Below are 20,627 nucleotides of genomic sequence, written 5' to 3'. Positions count from 1 at the left end.
CGTCTGAAGTTTGCTAGAGAGCATTTGGATGATCCAGAAGAAGATTGGGAGAATGTCATATGGTCAGATGAAACCAAAATATAACTTTTTGGTAAAAACTCAACTCGTCGTGTTTGGAGGACAAAGAATGCTGAGTTGCATCCAAAGAACACCATACCTACTGTGAAGCATGGGGGTGGAAACATCATGCTTTGGGGCTGTTTTTCTGCAAAGGGACCAGGACGACTTATCCGTGTAAAGGAAAGAATGAATGGGGCCATGTATCGTGAGATTTTGAGTGAAAACCTCCTTCCATCAGCAAGGGCATTGAAAATGAAACGTGGCTGGGTCTTTCAGCATGACAATGATCCCAAACACACCGCCCGGGCAACGAAGGAGTGGCTTCGTAAGAAGCATTTCAAGGTCCTGGAGTGGCCTAGCCAGTCTCCAGATCTCAACCCCATAGAAAATCTTTGGAGGGAGTTGAAAGTCCGTGTTGCCCAGCAACAGCCCCAAAACATCACTGCTCTAGAGGAGATCTGCATGGAGGAATGGGCCAAAATACCAGCAACAGTGTGTGAAAACCTTGTGAAAACTTTCAGAAAACGTTTGACCTCTGTCATTGCCAACAAAGGGTATATAACAAAGTATTGAGATAAACTTTTGTTATTGACCAAATACTTATTTTCCACCATAATTTGCAAATAAATTCATTAAAAATCCTACAATGTGATTTTCTGGATTTCTTTCCTCATTTTGTCTGTCATAGTTGAAGTGTACCTATGATGAAAATTACAGGCCTCTCTCATCTTTTTAAGTGTGAGAACTTGCACAATTGGTGGCTGACTAAATACTTTTTTGCCCCACTGTATAGTGTGTGCAAATGTAGTAAGATTAGAGAGTAACGAAGACTTGGCTATATACACAGTGTACCAGTACCCGAGACGATGTACTTGTATTTGGTGGTGACTTTTTAGATCAGCTTGACCTGGGCTGGGTTTTCGGGAATTTAGTTCCAATGGAATTAAGATGATTTTAGTGCTACGATGCTATTGGGAAATCCATCTTAAGTGCTTTTTATTGTATTGTCAGTGTACTGCTGAGGTTTCAGGGCACGGCCAGTGACATTCAAACTTATGCTGTGGATGCACAGATGGGTTTAGAGTCCATTTGTTTTCAATTCTTCACTGTCTAACTGCCTGCAATGTCAAGAAAACGTTGTCCAGCACTCCCCTCAGGTCCTTCAGGAGAGAAACAGACATGTTAGCAGTTTGGCCTGGGGTTAGCCTAGTTCACTATCCGTTAGTCTGGTCACACAGCACTGGGCTGAGGCGGTTTGCATTGATTGGTGTTTTACCTTGACCATTTCTTCATAGGTCATGTATAGGATTCTATCTCCCAGATCTGAATTTCGCCAGCTTTTCACATGGTCTGTCCACTTCCCAAACAACACTGTGTAGATAAACAAATGTTAATTGCAATCAAACCCAGTTACCCTCTTCTTTTAGTAGGGACTTATGGCATCAAAAGGTCCCTCACGTTTATTTATATATCCTAGCCTTTTTCACCTTCCCCAGAGAGAAACTTGTTTAGAAACTCATCAAAAGTCCCAGGGTCATCCAGGAAACTGGCCATCTTGTGGAAGTGAAATGATGACACCATAACATCTTTTGGGTTCCGGGTAACATAGATGACCTAAATGAAAGCCTTAGTCTTAAACATGAGTTCCATAGACAAACTTACAAGAGCTCAGTGTGATAGCTAAATTATAAGATAATTACATTGCATGTAGGCACATTTTTCCAATTGTTTCATTAATTTGCAATGCTGAAGTCAGTCCATTAACTTCTTACGGCTGAGATTGGCTGAGATCCCGTTAACGGGATCGACTTGACAACAGCCAGTGAAAGTGCAGGGCGCCAAATTCAAACAGAAATCTCATAATTAAAATTCCTCAAACATACAAGTATTTTACACCATTTTAAAGATAGACTTGTTGTTAATCCCACCACAGTGTCCGATTTCAAAAAGGCTTTACGACGAAAGCACACCATCTGATTATGTTAGGTCAGTACCTAGTCACAGAAAAACACAGCCATTTTTCCAGCCAAAGAGAGGAGTCACAAAAAGCAGAAATAGAGATAAAATTAATCACTAACCTTTGATGATCTTCATCAGATGACACTCATAGAACTTCATGTTACACAATACATGTATGTTTTGTTCGATAAAGTTCATATACAAAAATCTTAGTTTACATTGGCGCGTTATGTTCAGTAATGTTTTGCCTCCAAAACATCCGGTGATTTTGCAGAGAGCCACATCAATTTACAGAAATATTCATAATAAACATTGATAAAAGATACAAGTGTTTTACATGGAACTTTAGATAAACTTGCAACCGCTGTGTCAGATTTTTTTTTAAACTTTACGGAAAAAGCACAACATGCAATAATCTGAGTACGGCACTCAGACACAAAAACAAGCCATACAGGTACCCGCCATGTTGTGGAGTCAACAGAAGTCAGAAATAGCATTATAAATATTCACATACCTTTGATGATCTTCATCAGAATGCACTCCCAGGAATCCCAGTTCCACAATAAATGTTTGGTTTGTTTGATAAAGTCCATAATTTATGTCCAAATACCTCCTTTTTGTTCGCGCGTTTAGTTCAACAATCCAAATTCATGACGCTCAGGCCAGACGAAAAGTCAAAAAATTCCATTACAGTTCGTAGAAACATGTCAAACGATGTGTCACGATCGTGTGGAGGAGAGACGGACCAAAACGCAGCATGTGGAAAATAAGCCATCTTCTTTTATTTTTACTACGAAGATGAACATGAAACGAAACACTATTACAAACTATACAAAAACAACAAACGACCGTGAAGCTATAAACGTAGTGCACACACACAGGCTACAAACGTTCAACATAGACAATTCCCCACAACCAGCTAAAGCCTATGGTTGCCTTAAATATGGCTCCCAATCAGAGACAACAATAACCAGCTGTCTCTAATTGAGACCCAATTCAGGCAACCATAGACTTTCCTAGATACCTACACTCAACCATAGACACAGCTAGACTACTATACTAAACATAAACCCAACTACTCTAATAAACCCCCTAAACCTTACAACCACCCTAGACACTACAAAAACCACATACATTCCCCATGTCACACCCTGACCTAACCAAAATAATTAAGAAAACAAAGAATACTAAGGCCAGGGCGTGACACGATGTATAGAATCAATCTTTAAGATGTTTTTAACATAAATCTTCAATAATGTTTCAACCGGAGAATTCCTTTGTCTTTAGAAACGAAAAGGAACGCAGCTACCTCTCACCGGGGCGTGCCTGAGTGAGCTCATGGCACTCTGCCAGACACCTGGTTGAAACAGCTCTCATTCCCTCATCCTTCACAGTAGAAGCCTGAAACAAGGTTCTAAAGAATGTTGACATCTAGTGGAAGCCGTAGGAAGTGTAATATGACCCCATAGACACTGTATATTGGATAGGCAAACCTACAAACCTCAGATTTCCCACTTCATGGTTGGATTTTTTCTCTGGTTTTTGCCTGCCATATGAGTTCTGTTATACTCACAGACATCATTCAAACAGTTTTAGAAACTTCAGAGTGTTTTCTATCCAAATATATTAATAATATGCATATCTTATCTTCTGGGCCTGAGTAGCAGGCAGTTTACTCTGGGCACCTTATTCATCCAAGCTACTCAATACTGCCCCCAGCCATAAGAAATTAAACGTGCTGCAAGAGTCTCTTCAGTTGTTACTGTCTAGTAGTAGCTTTTTCTTAGTTACTGGATCAGGTCCCTACCTTGGCTTTGGAGGGGAAGAAGGAGGGGAGCATGAGATGGTAGGGCATATGAGAGACCATTGCCCGTGGTGAGGGCAGACGGTCCAGAACCAGGGGCGAAAATCTGATATCAACCTTGGAGGGGACAATTACATTACATTTTCTCAAGAGCAATTCCTGAGGGGGACACCAAAAGTAGTGCTGTAACACATAGCCTACGTTGTAATATGTTAAATGTATATTGAGGAACCATAATTCCTACAACTGAATAATTGATAGGTACAGTAGTTAACTGAAGGGTTTAACCAACTTGTTCAAATGTTTAAATCATTATAATACTACTACTAATAATAGTTATAGCAGTGCTCCTTACCAGTCCAGTATGTATGCAGGTATTCGTACTTACAACTAGCAATATCAAGAAAGGCCAGTAGGTAGCAATGGTACTGTACACTGTATGGGTGTAGTTTTCATAAATACAATGAACATGGTATGATCTCATCTAAAAGAGTCTCCATTGAGAACCATCACAAAGTTAGTCTCCGTATTGAATTGACCTTTTAATTTGACTTTTTCTGATACATTTATATAGTCATTAAATGTAGCACTGGCCTGAGTCTACTACAATATCTTTACAAGAACAAAAAGCTTAAAATAAGTACAGTTCTAAAAGCAAAATAACTACTTCAATGAAAAACCCAAATAAATCAAACAAAATATCCTTCAGTCAGTGTCTCAACTCTTCAAACAGCAGCTATGGACAAGTATGTCGCACAAAGTATGCAATTTTAAATAAAATAACATGAAATAAATAATTTGTAAGTGTACTGTCATGTACTAAAAACTACTCTCCTCTAGGCTGCTTAGTACCCGCTCATACTGCCCTAGCACAGCTCTAATAGCAGTATTCCGCACAGTCCACCTTGTTGGACATAGGGGTTTCCGGGTGGGCAGATGTGTTTCTTTGGACGTGGCAATTGATTCAAACATGCTCTTAAACTTTCCTGACTGGCCATAGAGGACACCTAACTGATGGACCCAAGAAAGGGAATCCCGGATCAGTGGGGAGGCTGAGCAGCAAGCCTGTGTAATCAGATTTACACAGTGTGCTCCACAATGGACATAGAGGGCTAATGGCTGCTGCTTTCTCACAATTGCCTGTGCACCTGTGTATTTTCCTGCCATGTTTGAGGCACCATCGTAACTCTGCCCACGTAAGCCAGACATGGGCAAATTGAGCCTCAACAACACTTCAGTTGCCACTTTCGCAATGCCCTCGCCTGTTGTCTCCGACACCCTGTATAGCCCAATAAACTCCTCGTGAGGGACAAGGTCATGGTCAACATAATGCAAAAAGACACTCTCCTGTTCAGCACCAGAGACATCTTGAGTACCATCAACAATTAATGAAAATTGTACAATCGGAAGAGACCTAATCTCAGCTGCAATGCCTCGAATGATTGTATTGGCCATGATGTTCAGAATTTCATTCTGTGCTTTGGGGCCTCTTGAAACGTCAACACTCTGTTGGCAAGAGTTTGCGGTTCAAAAATTGTGGGTGTGGCTGATATGGTTTTGTGCCATCACTGAGGTAACTGGACAATGCTGTGCCACTGTCCCCTATACTGGTGCTGCTGGCAACAAGGGTGACACCTGGTCCTGCCGTGGCTGTGACATTGTTCTCTGAAGTCTCTCTCCCTGGCTCTTTCCCTTTCACCACCCTCACTGACTCAGTCTGTCTCCTAGAAAAGAAATAAGGTGTTTGCCGTACTCCTAACTACCGGTACCCAAAACTACACAATTAATCACAACAGCAATATCATTGCCATAAACAAATCTTAGTTTAGTCATCAGTTTAAGTTGAGAGCGGGGGTATCCATGGCATTTTCCAATTATGTCCCTATTTTACAAGTAAAAAAAATTGAGAACCTTTCATAATGTTGCCAAACAAAGACTCAACAAACTTACCTGAGACTCCCTGTCTCTGCCAGTCTGTCCCTGCCTATCTGTCCCCAGCTCTGCTGTCTGTGTGCCATTTGTTGCCTGCTCTGCCTAATGACATCATTGTGAAACATTTCCATTAGCATTTCACTTCTTTCTTATGAACATTTTATCAACTCGTCTTTGAGATATTAGGCTACTAGACTTCTTACTTTGCGTTTTGGTGTACTGAAAAATACTCTGATGTCCGTCTTTTTACTTTTTTTCTGCCATTTTTCTACCTGGCTGGCTGGCCGGTCTAGCTGCACACACACACATTTACACAACATATGCTACAACCTTTTCTAATTTTAATATAGTTTGTTTCATATTGGCTGGCTTCCAACAATAGCTGAATTTGTAAAGCTAGCGAGCACCAATTCCGTTTCTGTGGTGTTTGCTATAATCTTAAAAAAAAAAGGTGAAATAAAATAAATTTAAAAAAGTTCACTAGCGACAACTTAGCTTTTGCAACGAGACCATTAAATATATTTAAGACAATGGTATAAGAGAGTGTAGTTCTGTTCAGTTTGGACTTCAGTTTATCGCTAACCTTATCACAGGGACTTTGAAGCACTACAGCTGCATGCTGATCTTGGAATAAACTGACGATAGCAAAGATTCCATCTTTGACGACGCCACATTAATGGAATAGGTACTAGCTAGCTTGCTAGTTAATGTTTGCTTTAGTTTGCGCGCTAGCTCTGCAAATTCAGCTAGTGTGTGAACCCTGCCAACATAAAAATGTAAACATTGCTATGGCGCGATTTACCTTGCCAGCTAAAGAACTGGCAGTGGATCAGACCATTGTGAGGCAAAGGGCGGGGTGGTCGCAATCTTTTGAAACTTAAAAAGGCGCTATTAAGTGTCTATAATCAGCACAACTGCCTTCATTGCGTATTATTAATATTATTGAAATTACATAGTTATGTTTACAGTGATAGATTGGGCGGGACAAATCATATTTTTCCCAGGATGGGGGGGGTCGTGTCCCCCCCGTCCCCCCTGGGATTTCCGCCTATGTCCAGAACTAGGGCTGCTCTTGTCTCCTCCAGCCAGGGAACCCGGTCCCAGTTGGGAATAGTTTGCACTGGAGTAAGGTCTCCTCCATTTAGGACTAAAGGGACAATCTCTTGCATCCATGTGGTACCTGGGAAACATTACCTTAATCAGTTATCTGTATTTTTTATTTTTTTTAGCTTATGCTATTTTACAAAATAAAATTAGACAATGTCGTCTCATTATTGTGTCATTCAATATTGTGTCAAATTCTCTAGATGTCAGTGATGTCACACAACTGCATGTTTTTCGATTTTTCACTCTTAGGGACTTGCTAGCCATAGTTCAAGATCTGTTTGTGCTCAAGGTCAGCTAATCTGTATAGGTTCTGAAACAAGAAACCATTGTGTTGCGCCATCAGTGCTGCTGACCTAGAAAATCCATGGAAAAGTGGAAAGTCTGCTACTGCTACTAGGTTACACACCACCAAGATCTCGTCTAAAGTAAGGCCTACTATAGTAATAAAAACACACATTACATTTTTTTTTCATTCGACACTGAGCCGCTCACATGTTTTTGAGAAAATTTCCAGCTGCAATGCCTGGGCGACTAAACTGCATTGGTGTAAACTACTTAAGTAAAAGTACTTTATAAAGTAATACTTAAGTCGTTTTTTGGTGTATCTGTCCTTTATTATTTATATTTTTGACAACTTTTACTTCACTACATTCCTAAAGAAAACATTGTACTTTTTACTCCATACATTTTCTCTGACAACCTGAAGTACTTACTACATTTTGAATGCAGCAGGACAGGAAAATTGTGAAATGCATGCACTTCTCAAGAGAACACGTGTCATCTCTACTGCCTCTAGTCTGGCTGACTCACTAAACACAAATGCATATTTTGTAGATAACATCTTGTGTGTTGGAGTGTGCTCCAGGCTATCCGTACATTTTAAAAACATTTTAAAAACAATAAAATGGTGCTTTGCTTCATTTTAATGAATTTGAAATGATTTCTACTTTTACTTTCGATGCTTAAGTATATTTTAGCAATTAGACTTACTTTTGATACTTTAGACTTTTACTCAAGTAGTATTGTACTAGGTGACTTTCACTTTTACTTGAGTAACTTTCTATTAACTATACTTTTACACACGTATGACAATTGGGTACTTTTTCCACCACTACTAAACTGTAAATGACATGAAGCCAAACCAATTCTTAGCCTAAATTATTTAAATACAGTCTATTACTAACGTTATAGTACAGTATGTTCTTACCAGACTTCGGGTAGGTCACTGAAAATATCTTCATCCTCAACTTTCATTTCCTCCGCGTATTTAAAACTTTCAAAAGAGTGAGTTTCTTTCGGACACAAAAGTCCGCGATAAACGCTATAATTTTCATAATTTGCCATACTGAAACACAGTTTACAGAGTTAAAGTATTCTACTTTTCGGCAAAAACGTCTGTGCGTCAGTAAAATGGGAGGGAAGCAGATGCAAAAAAATATAACAGTTCACTCAGCAGATAGCAGCATAATCAAATTACAATAATACACTAATAATAATAATTCATACTAATACTACTACTAATAATACATTTTGAATAGATGGATTTGGACCCATCCAAATATGCAGTTACAACACCAAAATTGGTTAAGTTATGTCATGTTTGAAAATCATGTCAAGCTGTTGATCCCTGAATTTGAAAAAGGTGCCTAAAGGCTTGCAGATCACACTGAGATATGGAAATCTGTTGCATCAATTAACTGATTTGGGGTAAGTTATAGCAAACACATCCCTGTCCTGAACTTTGAAATCATTGGCATATTTCAGACTCCCCTTACGGTGAGCCACAGCTGGTAACAAAAGTCCATGGTGAAGAAAGTACCTGTCTGATGCCATGGCACAACTGGAACACACTCAGGTATAGCCTGCAGTAAGGTTCTGCAAGTTCAGCCCTGACCTAGAGGCATATGTTTAATGCATCAATGCAAATGTCAGAGAGGAAAGTATCCCTCCCTCTCTTGTAGCCCTTTATTGCAATGGGGCCTTTGTCAAGGGCATAATCAAATCAAATTTTATTGGTCACATGCACATGGTTAGCAGATGTTATTGCAAGTGTAGCGAAATGCTTGTGCTTCTAGTTCCGACAGTGCAGCAATATCTAACAAGTAATCTAACAATTCCACAACAACTACCTAATACACACAAACTAAGTAAAGGGATGGAATAAGAATACGTACATATAAATATATGGATGAGCAATGACCAAGCGGCATAGGCAAGATGCAATAGATGGTATAAAATACAGTATATATATATTGGATGAGTAATGCAAGATATGTAAACATCATTATTAAAGTGGCATTAATAAAGTGACTAGTGATCCATTTCTTAGAGTGGCCAATGATTTCAAGTCTGTATGTAGGCAGCAGCCTCTCTGTGTTATTGATGGCTGTTTAACAGTCTGATGGCCTTGAAATATAAGCTATTTTTCAGTCTCTCGGTCCCAGCTATGATGCACCTGTACGGACCTCGCCTTCTGGATGGTAGTGGGGTGAACAGGCAGTGGCTCGGGTGGTTGTTGTCTTTGATGATCTTTTTGGACTTCTTGTGACATCGGGTGCTGTAGGTGTCCTGGAGGGCAGGTAGTTTGCCCCCGGTGATGCGTTGTGCAGACCACACCACCCTCTGGAGAGCCCTGCGGTTGTGGGCGGTGCAGTTGCCGTACCAGGCGGTGATACAGCCCAACAGGATGCTCTCAATTGTGCATGTGTAAATGTTTGTGAGAGTTTTAGGTGACAAGCCAAATATCTTCAGCCTCCTGAGGTCCCCCAGAGGGCTTGAGATGGGATGGATGGCCCCCACAGGAGCAGTAAACCCAATTCAAGAAAGGAAGGAGCATTTGTAAACCTTTTTACTGTCTATCTGTTCCCCACAGCTATAGGGTATGCAACAATGAGACGTCCCACCTAATGTTGCAACCATTACAAATAGGTGTACCTTGCCATTGACAACAGGTTTCTATACAGATTGGTCAATAGGTTTTTACACAGACTAGACTGGTCAACAGGGTTCTACACAGACTAGACTGGTCAAAAGGTTTCTACACAGACTAGACTGGTCATTGTAAGGCTAACTACAAGGGGAACAATCTATTATCTCCGGAGTGAATTAGAAGTGGCATTCCGGTGGTAGATGTGGAGCACCAATTCTTCAGATTGGAAAGGCAATATGTGTGGGAATCTGGACACAACAAGAGTATTCATCATTCAAGGACAAGTCCACTACTATACAGACACCAAGTCACCATGGAAACCAGCAGAATTGGGCCCCACAGTACATAATGGGGTTTGTAGTAACAGTATGGGTGCAAGTCAGGTGTGAAAATGTGATTTTCTTCTCCTTACAACACCACACCATACATAAAGCTCTCATATGAGGAGTCTGAACTACACCTCAAAGTTGAGTACAAATTTGACCTCCATCTCCTCCCTTTTGTAGATAGACAATGTTTTAATTAGATTTTGTATAGTATATCTTGTGTAATAAGCACACTGTGCACAAATCAAAAGTAGCATATGAAGTCATTTATTGGCCATTCACGCACACCTCATTAAGTTTCCATAGAGTAGCATAACCCACTGCTACCATGTCATGTAATCTTACAACATAAATAAGCCATTATGCTGCTTAAGTCATGTGACAAGAAGGGTGCCAACATTTGTATTTCATCATGTCGAATGAGATTAAGTTAATCTCTTTCATACCTACAGCAATGCAGCTGAGCACACACAGAGTAACACCAGTATTGTACCATCTGCTTACATGTCAAAGTAGTTTAGTAACTGTACTACAACGCTTAAGAGGCATCCACTTTCATCCACTTGTTATAAATACTCAATCTACCGTACTAATTCCAGCACAATAATAAATCATACACTTAAAAAAAATAAGTATCATAACAAAAAAAGTCTGAAATCACAAATGCTCATATTCCTGCCATCTTTCTGAGCGATACAAAATTAATCTGTACAGGCGCAGTCTGGTTGAAAGGCCCTGTGTGTGTGTTAAAGACCCTCTTTGTTGGGCTCCCAGCCAGTCTCAGTTGCTGTGCACCAGTGTGACGAAGAGGAAGAGAGAACAGAGGGAGATGGATCCAGTGAGCACCGCCTTCACCAGGAGGGCTGTCCAGCTCCCCAGCAGGAACACGTGGACAAACAACCTGAGAGAAGTTAGAGGACAGAGGAGAAAATGAGTAGATGTCTATGAACAATTATTATGATGGATGTGTAGCTATGTTTTATACCAATATGTCAGTTGTTGGCTACCATGAAACTGATTGTTGCTAACATCATAATTATGATGGATAATGACATGAACTTGGAGGCGTCATTGTTTTCAGTACCATTTCAATAATGTATTGTTTCTTTTGAAAAATAGGAGTTGGTCATCCAGACTAGAGGTCGACCGATTAATCGGAATGGACGATTAATTGGGGCCGATTTCAAGTTTTCATAACAATCGGAAATCGGTATTTTTGGGCGCCGTTTTTTTTTTTTTACAAATTTATTTAACTCGGCAAGTCAGTTAAGAACACATTCTTATTTTCAATGACGGCCTAGGAACGTTCTGCTTCAGGGGCAGAACGACAGATTTTTAACCTTGTCAGCTCGCGGGATCCAATCTTGCAACCTTACAGTTAACTAGTCCAAAGCTCTAACACCTGATTACATTGCACTCCACGAGGAGCCTGCCTGTTACGCGAATGCAGTAAGCTAAGGTAAATTGCTAGCTAGCATTAAACATATCTTATAAAAAAACAATCAATCAATGACTGTCATTGCTCCAATGTGTACTTAACCATAAACATCAATGCCTTTCTTAAAATCAATACACAAGTATATATTTTTAAACCTGCATATTTAGCGAAAATAAATCCAGGTTAGCAGGCAATATTAACCAGGTGAAATTGTGTCATTTCTCTTGCGTTCATTGCACGCAGAGTCAGGGTATATGCAACATATACAACAAAATACCAATGTAAGGAATAACACATAAAAAAACTAAATACTGCATATTTTCCAAGGAACGCGAAGCGAGGCGGCCAACTCGGTCGCCGAGTATTTTGGTTTTTTATGTGTTATTCCTTACATTGGTACCCCAGGTAATCTTAGGTTTCATTACATACAGTCGGGAGGAACTACTGAATATAAGAGCAACGTCAACTCACCATCGTTCCAACCAGGAATATGACTTCCCCGAAACGGATCCAGTGTTTTGCCTTCCACCCAATACAAGGGATCTGATCCCAGCCGGCGACCCTATGCGACGCCGTAAAAGGGGCAAACGTAGCGGTCTCCTGGTCAGGCTTCGGAGACGGGCACATCGCGCTCCACTCCCTAGCATACTACTCGCCAATGTCCAGTCTCTTGACAATAAGGTTGATGAAATCCGAGCAAGGGTAACATTCCAGAGAGACATCAGAGATTGTAATGTTCTCTGCTTCACGGAAACATGGCTAACTCAAGAGACGCTAACGGAGTCGGTGCAGCCAGCTGGTTTCTTCACGCATCGCGCCGACAGAAACATACATCTTTCTGGTAAGAAGAGGGGCGGGGGTGTATGCCTTATGATTAACGAGACGTGGTGTGATCATAACAACATACAGGAACTCAAGTCATTCTGTTCACCTGATCTAGAACTCCTCACAATCAAATGTCGACCACATTATCTACCAAGGGAATTCTCTTCGATTATAATCACAGCCGTATATATTCCCCCCCAAGCAGACACATCGATGGCCCTGAAAGAACTTTATCTGACTCTTTGTAAACTGGAAACCACACACCCTGAGGCTGCATTCATCGTAGCTGGGGATTTTAACAAGGCTAATCTGAAAACAAAACTCCCTAAATTCTATAAGCATATCGATTGTGCTACCAGGGCTGGTAAAACCTTGGATCATTGTTATACTAACTTCCGCGACGCATATAAGGCCCTCCCCCGCCCTCCTTTCGGAAAAGCTGACCACGACTCCATTTTGTTGCTTCCAGCCTACAAACAGAAACTAAAACAACAAGCTCCCTCGCTCAGGTCTGTTCAACGCTGGTCCGACCAATCTGATTCCACGCTTCAAGACTGCTTCGATCACGCGGATTGGAATATGTTCCGCATTGCGTCCAACAACAACATTGACGAATATATTGATTCGGTGAGCGAGTTCATTAGAAAGTGCATTGACGATGTCGTACCCACAGCAACGATTAAAACATTCCCAAACCAGAAACCGTGGATTGACGGCAGCATTCGCGTGAAACTGAAAGCGCGAACCACTGCTTTTAACCAGGGCAAGGTGACCGGAAACATGACCGAATACAAACAGTGTAGCTATTCTCTCCGCAAGGCAATCAAACAAGCTAAGTCCCAGTGCAGAGACAAAATAGAGTCGCAATTCAACAGCTCAGACACAAGAGGTATGTGGCAGGGTTTACAGTCAATCACGGATTACAAAAAGAAAACCAGCCCCGTCGCGGACCAGGATGTCTTGCTCCCAGACAGGCTTTAAAACTTTTTTGCTCGCTTTGAGGACAATACAGTGCCACTGACACGGCCCGCTACCAAAACCTGCGGGCTCTCCTTCACTGCAGCCGAGGTGAGTAAAACATTTAAACGTGTTAACCCTCGCAAGGCTGCAGGCCCAGACGGCATTCCCAGCCACGTCCTCAGAGCATGCGCAGACCAGCTGGCTGAGAGACTAGTCAAGGACCATATCACCTCCACCCTACCGGACACCCTAGACCCACTCCAATTTGCTTACCGACCCAATAGGTCCACAGACGACGCAATCGCAACCACACTGCACACTGCCCTAACCCATCTGGACAAGAGGAATACCTATGTGAGAATGCTGTTCATCGACTACAGCTCAGCATTTAACACCATAGTACCCTCCAAACTCGTCATCAAGCTCGAGACCTTGGGTCTCGACCCCGCCCTGTGCAACTGGGTCCTGGACTTCCTGACGGGCCGCCCCCAGGTGGTGAGGGTAGGTAACAACATCTCCACCCCGCTGATCCTCAACACTGGGGCCCAACAAGGGTGCGTTCTGAGCCCTCTCCTGTACTCCCTGTTCACCCACGACTGCGTGGCCATGCACGCCTCCAACTCAATCATCAAGTTTGCGGACGACACTACAGTGGTAGGCTTGATTACCAACAACGACGAGACGGCCTACAGGGAGGAGGTGAGGGCCCTCGGAGTGTGGTGTCAGGAAAATAACCTCACACTCAACGTCAACAAAACAAAGGAGATGATTGTGGACTTCAGGAAACAGCAGAGGGAGCACCCCCCTATCCACATCGACGGGTCAGTAGTGGAGAAGGTGGAAAGTTTTAAGTTCCTCGGTGTACACATCACGGACAAACTGAATTGGTCCACCCACACAGACAGCGTTGTGAAGAAGGCGCAGCAGCGCCTCTTCAACCTCAGGAGGCTGAAGAAATTCGGCTTGTCACCAAAAGCACTCACAAACTTCTACAGATGCACAATCGAGAGCATTCTGTCGGGCTGTATCACCGCCTGGTACGGCAACTGCTCCGCCCACAACCGTAAGGTTCTCCAGAGGGTAGTGAGGTCTGCACAACGCATCACCGGGGGCAAACTACCTGCCCTCCAGGACACCTACACCACCCGATGTCACAGGAAGGCCATAAAGATCATCAAGGACAACAACCACCCAAGCCACTGCCTGTTCACCCCGCTATCATCCAGAAGGCGAGGTCAGTACAGGTGCATCAAAGCAGGGACCGAGAGACTGAAAAACAGCTTCTATCTCAAGGCCATCAGACTGTTAAACAGCCACCACTAACATTTAGCGGCCGCTGCCAACATACTGACTCAACTCCAGCCACTTTAATAATGGGAATTGATGGAAATTATGTAAAAATGTACCACTAGCCACTTTAAACAATGCCACTTAATATAATGTTTACATACCCTACATTACTCATCTCATATGTATATGTATATACTGTACTCTATATCATCTACTGCATCTTGCCATCTTTATGTAATACATGTATCACTAGCCACTTTAAACTATGCCACTTTATGTTTACATACCCTACATTACTCATCTCATATGTATATACTGTACTCTATACAATCTACTGCATCTTGCCTATGCCGTTCTGTACCATCACTCATTCATATATCTTTATGTACATATTCTTTATCCCTTTACACTTGTGTGTATAAGGTAGTAGTTGTGGAATTGTTAGGTTAGATTACTTGTTGGTTATTACTGCATTGTCGGAACTAGAAGCACAAGCATTTCGCTACACTCGCATTAACATCTGCTAACCATGTGTATGTGACAAATAAAATTTGATTTGATTTAGTTTGGGCCGCCTGGCTCTTTGCGAACTAATTTGCCAGAATTTTACGTAATTATGACATAACATTGAAGGTTGTGCAAGTGTAACGGATGTGAAATGGCTAGCTAGTTAGCGGTGGTGCGCGCTAATAGCCTTTCAATCGGTGACGTCACTTGCTCTGAGACCTTGAAGTAGTGGTTCCCCTTGCTCTGCAAGAGCCGCGGCTTTTGTGGAGCGATGGGTAACGATGCTTCGTGGGTGACTGTTGTCTGTGTGCAGAGGGCCCCTGATTCGCACCCGGGTCGGGGCGAGGGGACAGACTAAAGTTAAACTGTTACACAATGTAACAGGAATATTTAGACTCATGGATGCCACCCGTTAGATAAAATACGGAACGGAATAAACTTTTTGTTTTCGAGGTGATAGTTTCCGGATTAGTCAAAGGTATATGGTTTAGAGAGAAATAGTCGACGCGTTATAATTCCTGTAATAACTTGCGGCTGAACTTGAAAGGGGTTCCTTCGTTATTTTGCCGTTCATGTCTTCCATAGAGAATGTCTTGATCTACTTCAAATAAGGTCTGTGTTTCGTGCAGGCTTAAACCGCCTCGACGTTTTGATACCCGTGTAAATCTCACTAGGATAAGGTAACGTTTGTCAACATATTTTCATAAATCCACTCTACAAAAAAATGATCTTCGCTTATATTTGAACCAATATTGATCAGAGTTACCTTGTCCTATGGATATCTACACAGTTATAAAATTGGCAAGGTGGTGTAAGCCTACACGAAACACAGACCTTATTTTAAGTGAATCTAAAAATATCCTATGGAATAAATGAAGGAACCGCTTTTCAGATTTTGCTAGAAGGTGTCATGGGAATTATGACTCGCACTTTGGTCGTCAATTCTTACCATGCCCATTATTAAAATAGGATTTCCTGCATATAGAAATGACAGTTTTTGTTTTCAACATTCATCACAGGTAACTTAAACTCTATTTTTATTCAAACAGTTGAGTGTATTTGTCTCCTAAGCAGACTCTTCAGTATCATTGTCACTTCAGAGCTGTGTGTGTATTTATGTATTATATTAAGTTAAAATAAAAGTGTTCATTGTTCATTCAGTATTGTTGCAATTGTCATTATTACAAAAATGTGTGTGTGTGTATGACATATATACAGTGGGGAGAACAAGTATTTGATACACTGCCGATTTTGCAGGTTTTCCTACTTACAAAGCATGTAGAGGTCTGTAATTTTTATCATAGGTACACTTCAACTGTGAGAGACGGAATCTAAAACAAAAATCCAGAAAATCACATTGTATGATTTTTAAGTAATTAATTAGCATTTTATCGCATGACATAAGTATTCGATCACCTACCAACCAGTAAGAATTCCAGCTCTCACAGACCTGTTAGTTTTTCTTTAAGAAGCCCTCCTGTTCTCCACTCATTACCTGTAGTAACTGCACCTGTTTGAACTCGTTACCTGTATAAAAGACACCTGTCCACACACTCAATCAAACAGACTCCAACCTCTCCACAATGGCCAAGACCAGAGAGCTGTGTAAGGACATCAGGGATAAAATTGTAGACCTGCAAAAGGCTGGGATGGGCTACAGGACAATAGGCAAGCAGCTTGGTGAGAAGGCAACAACTGTTGGCGCAATTATTAGAAAATGGAAGAAGTTCAAGATAACTGTCAATCACCCTCGGTCTGTGGCTCCATGCAAGATCTCACCTCGTGGGGCATCAATGATCATGAGGAAGGTGAGGGATCAGCCCAGAACTACACGGCAGGACCTGGTCAATGACCTGAAGAGAGCTGGGACCACAGTCTCAAAGAAAACCATTAGTAACACACTACGCCGTCATGGCTTAAAATCCTGCAGCGCACGCAAGGTCCCCCTGCTCAAGCCAGCGCATGTCCAGGCCCGTCTGAAGTTTGCCAATGACCATCTGGATGATCCAGAGGAGGAATGGGAGAAGGTCATGTGGTCTGATGAGACAAAAATAGAGCTTTTTGGTCTAAACTCCACTCGCCGTGTTTGGAGGAAGAAGAAGGATGAGTACAACCCCAAGAACACCATCCCAACCGTGAAGCATGGAGGTGGAAACATCATTCTTTGGGGATGCTTTTCTGCAAAGGGGACAGGACGACTACACCGTATTGAGGGGAGGATGGATGGGGCCATGTATCGCGAGATCTTGGCCAACAACCTCCTTCCCTCAGTAAGAGCATTGAAGATGGGTCGTGGCTGGGCCTTCCAGCATGACAACGACCCGAAACACACAGCCAGGGCAACTAAGGAGTGGCTCCGTAAGAAGCATCTCAAGGTCCTGGAGTGGCCTAGCCAGTCTCCAGACCTGAACCCAATAGAAAATCTTTGGAGGGAGCTGAAAGTCCGTATTGCCCAGCGACAGCCCCGAAACAAGAAGGATCTGGAGAAGGTCTGTATGGAGGAGTGGGCCAAAATCCCTGCTGCAGTGTGTGCAAACCTGGTCAAGAACTACAGGAAACGTATGATCTCTGTAATTGCAAATAAAAGGTTTCTGTACCAAATATTAAGTTCTGCTTTTCTGATGTATCAAATACTTATGTCATGCAATAAAATGCAAATTAATTACTTAAAAATCATACAATGTGATTTTCTGGATTTTTGTTTTAGATTCCGTCTCTCACAGTTGAAGTGTACCTATGATAAAAATTACAGACCTCTACATGCTTTGTAAGTAGGAAAACCTGCAAAATCGGCAGTGTATCAAATACTTGTTCTCCCCACTGTATATATATAAAACATTTTTTTTTTTTTTATAAAATCGGCCGATTAATCGGTATAGGCTTTTTTTGTCCTCCAATAATCGGTATCGGCGTTGAAAAATCATAATCGGTCGACCTCTAATCCAGACCATTACACAACTGTAGCTATCAGTGTTTATAATGACCTGTAGTGGTGTACAGAAAAGCTTCAGTTCCCTCCCCAGAACAGATGAGCACTATGAGCTGAAAACCAGCTCTGTAAGGGTGACCATTTCTACAGTATGGAGTTCCACAGTTCCCTTCCCTGGGTACGTTGAAGTATGTGATACTCACTCCATGAGGAAGGCCTTGTATACACACAGCCCTAACAGTACAGTCACAGGAAGACGGAAGCTCTTCGGGAGGTCGTACCGCGTGAACATCCACACTACTGCTGCCATGGCGATATAGTGCACCTGAAATAGAACACGACATCGAATTTCCTTCGAAACTATACTTCTTCTAAGCCCGCCACAGGAAATGTAATGTTGATGAGTATTCATTATCTAAGTATTTATTGGAAGTCAAAATAAATGTCTATTTGATTCAGCAGTATAAGTGTCAGTGCAAGGGGATTTACCAGGCTGATGTTGGAGTCGAAGCTCATCTGTATGTACTTCCAGTCAAACTCAATGCCTCTGGCACCCACCCATAGAGGTATACACCTGGATGACAGGGCAAGAGGATTAAATACAAGAGACACCATTGCAATTAAACTTACTGACAACTACACTAGTGAGCTTGGGTAGTGAATGACTATAATCTACGCTGAAATTAATGTGAATCTGGAATGCACCCAAAGAGATTTAAAGAGAAACCGTAGGGGGACAGAGAAAGATCGAGAAAGAGAATGTACCTTGACATAACGAGCTCTGCTGTGGCCCATCCCATCGCTGCCACCATGATCTTGTACTCTCCCTTTCCTGCGTTCCTGGACATGACCAGATGCAGGCCCAGAAGGTCAGCTAGGTCCACCGTAGCCTTCATAAACTCACCAACAAAGTCATACACGCCAGCTCCTCCCTCCCATGTAGGGAAAAATGTGGCCAGAAATAGCATCTGGAACAGAGACATTGTTAATGCAATAACATTTTTTTTTAAATTGTCACATATACCAGATAGGTGCAGTGAAACATGTTGTTTTACATGGTCAGCCATAGTTGTACCGCACCCTTGTAGCAAATTAGGGTTAATTGCCTTACTCAAGAGCACATTGACAGATTTTTCACCTTGTTGGCTCGAGTATTCAAACCAGTGACCTTTCGGTTACAAACCGATGGCTACCTGCTGCCCTAGTAGGATACATATTAACTAGTACTAACTAATAACTAGCAGGCTACATTAGTAATCAAGCAGTTTTTAGTCTGCATCCCAATGTGATCATCAGTTCCTTTGACAGAATGATGGTACTTTTATTGCTTTTCAGAAAACAGACAGTTTGGGCAGTCAATGTTCACCTTGCATAGCTGCACAAATAGGTAGGTAGCTCCTGCTTGAACACATCTCCAGAATGCATTGTATTCTGATCTACAATAGGGATCAAGAGAGAGACATTGTTCAAAACATTCTAGTATACAGACACATGGTTGCCTAGAGGTAGGATTAGGATTGGCTGACTTCCTCTCAATCTGATGACATTTCCATGTAGATTACATTTCACCCTCTACAATATTTTTAAATTTAATTAGGCAAGTCAGTTAAGATCAAATTCTTATATACAATGACAACCTACACCGGGCCAAACCCGGACGAAGCTGGGCCAATTGTGTACCGCCCTATGGGACTCCCAATCACGGACGAATGTGATACAGCCTGGATTCGAACCAGGGACTGTAGTGATGCCTCTTGCACTGAGATGCAGTGCCTTAGACCGCTGTGCAATTCAGGAGCCCAGTAAGGGTGACTAGTTAGTGAACAGATCATTCAAAAAGACATGTTCAGTAGCTAAATGTATGGGGTCAACTAACAAATTAATCTAATGCAGTTTATATAGTATGAGAGGTGCTGATACTTACAATCCACTGCATTTGTAGGTTATAAAGTAGGGAAAATAAGCCAAGGCAAAGCAATTCCCGAAATGAAATAGCGTCATATTGCCAGGGAGTCCAACACTGGCGAATCCTCCAACGAGTCTGTGAATGAATGAAGACATGATGGCTATTAGCTAGCAACAATTATCGACACAATATTAGCTAGCTAACGTTAGTTATTCAAGAAGCATTGGAGCAGATAATCTAACAGTAACGTTACTTGCTAGCATCCTCTCTTCCTGCACGCTCAAAATGTTGATTCTGTGCAAGGTCTAACATATTTATTCCACCATTATAAACTTAAATCTGTTAGATAGGTTAAATGCGTATAAATAACACACGTCTAAATGAAGATCGGCACGAATCATTCAGAAATACCTGTATTTACTCAGGTTGACCGAGGGATTATTGAGATGCTAATGCTAGTTTGCTAACTCGTTGGATGAATGACGGAAACTAGTTTTCCAGTAGTTACCACAGCCACAAAGTCCAAATTGGCTATATCGTAGAAAATTAATAGGCGGGGTTTATAACTTTGTGGCTGGGGTAACTAGTAACGACCCGGAAACTACCAAAATCCTACCTTTAAATGATTCCGCTATCCCTTGATTTCCCCGACCTA

General features: G+C 41.8%; 1 protein-coding gene and 1 pseudogene across 2 annotated transcripts; both read right to left on the bottom strand.

Moving 5' to 3' along the window:
• Positions 1 to 808: 808 nt before the first annotated feature.
• Positions 809 to 8,556, bottom strand: LOC139573458 (sulfotransferase 2B1-like; annotated as a pseudogene).
• A 1,812-nt stretch (positions 8,557 to 10,368) lies between these two features.
• Positions 10,369 to 20,523, bottom strand: LOC139573457 (BOS complex subunit TMEM147). 2 transcript variants are annotated; one of them, XM_071396922.1, is made up of 7 exons: positions 20,384 to 20,523; positions 19,991 to 20,107; positions 19,433 to 19,502; positions 18,832 to 19,034; positions 18,556 to 18,640; positions 18,270 to 18,391; positions 10,369 to 11,018 (listed from the first exon to the last, which is right to left on the bottom strand). In XM_071396922.1, the coding sequence occupies exons 2-7, from the start codon at positions 20,065 to 20,067 to the stop codon at positions 10,898 to 10,900; spliced, it is 678 nt and encodes a 225-aa protein (XP_071253023.1). In that variant the 5' UTR covers positions 20,068 to 20,107; positions 20,384 to 20,523; the 3' UTR covers positions 10,369 to 10,897. The 2 variants fall into 2 exon arrangements, with proteins under 2 accessions (XP_071253023.1, XP_071253024.1); XM_071396923.1 differs by lacking the exon at positions 20,384 to 20,523 and adding an exon at positions 20,347 to 20,374.
• Between the last annotated feature and the right edge of the window lie 104 nt (positions 20,524 to 20,627).

This window comes from Salvelinus alpinus, chromosome 4, assembly GCF_045679555.1.
Source record: "Salvelinus alpinus chromosome 4, SLU_Salpinus.1, whole genome shotgun sequence".
Taxonomy (NCBI): domain Eukaryota; kingdom Metazoa; phylum Chordata; class Actinopteri; order Salmoniformes; family Salmonidae; genus Salvelinus; species Salvelinus alpinus.
The sequence above is the reverse complement of the archived record's forward strand: the minus strand, read 5'-3'. Positions and strand labels throughout refer to the sequence as shown.

Bases quoted from the DNA above. Each gene is read 5' to 3' on its own strand.
- LOC139573457 (XM_071396922.1), bottom strand. From the start codon at position 20,067: ATGACGCTATTTCATTTCGGGAATTGCTTTGCCTTGGCTTATTTTCCC. The intron at 19,503-19,990 runs GTAAGTATCAGC...TCCCTATTGTAG, and splicing joins ACCTACAAATGCAGTGGATT to ATCAGAATACAATGCATTCT. The intron at 18,392-18,555 runs GTAAATCCCCTT...GTTCTATTTCAG, and splicing joins TCGACTCCAACATCAGCCTG to GTGCACTATATCGCCATGGC.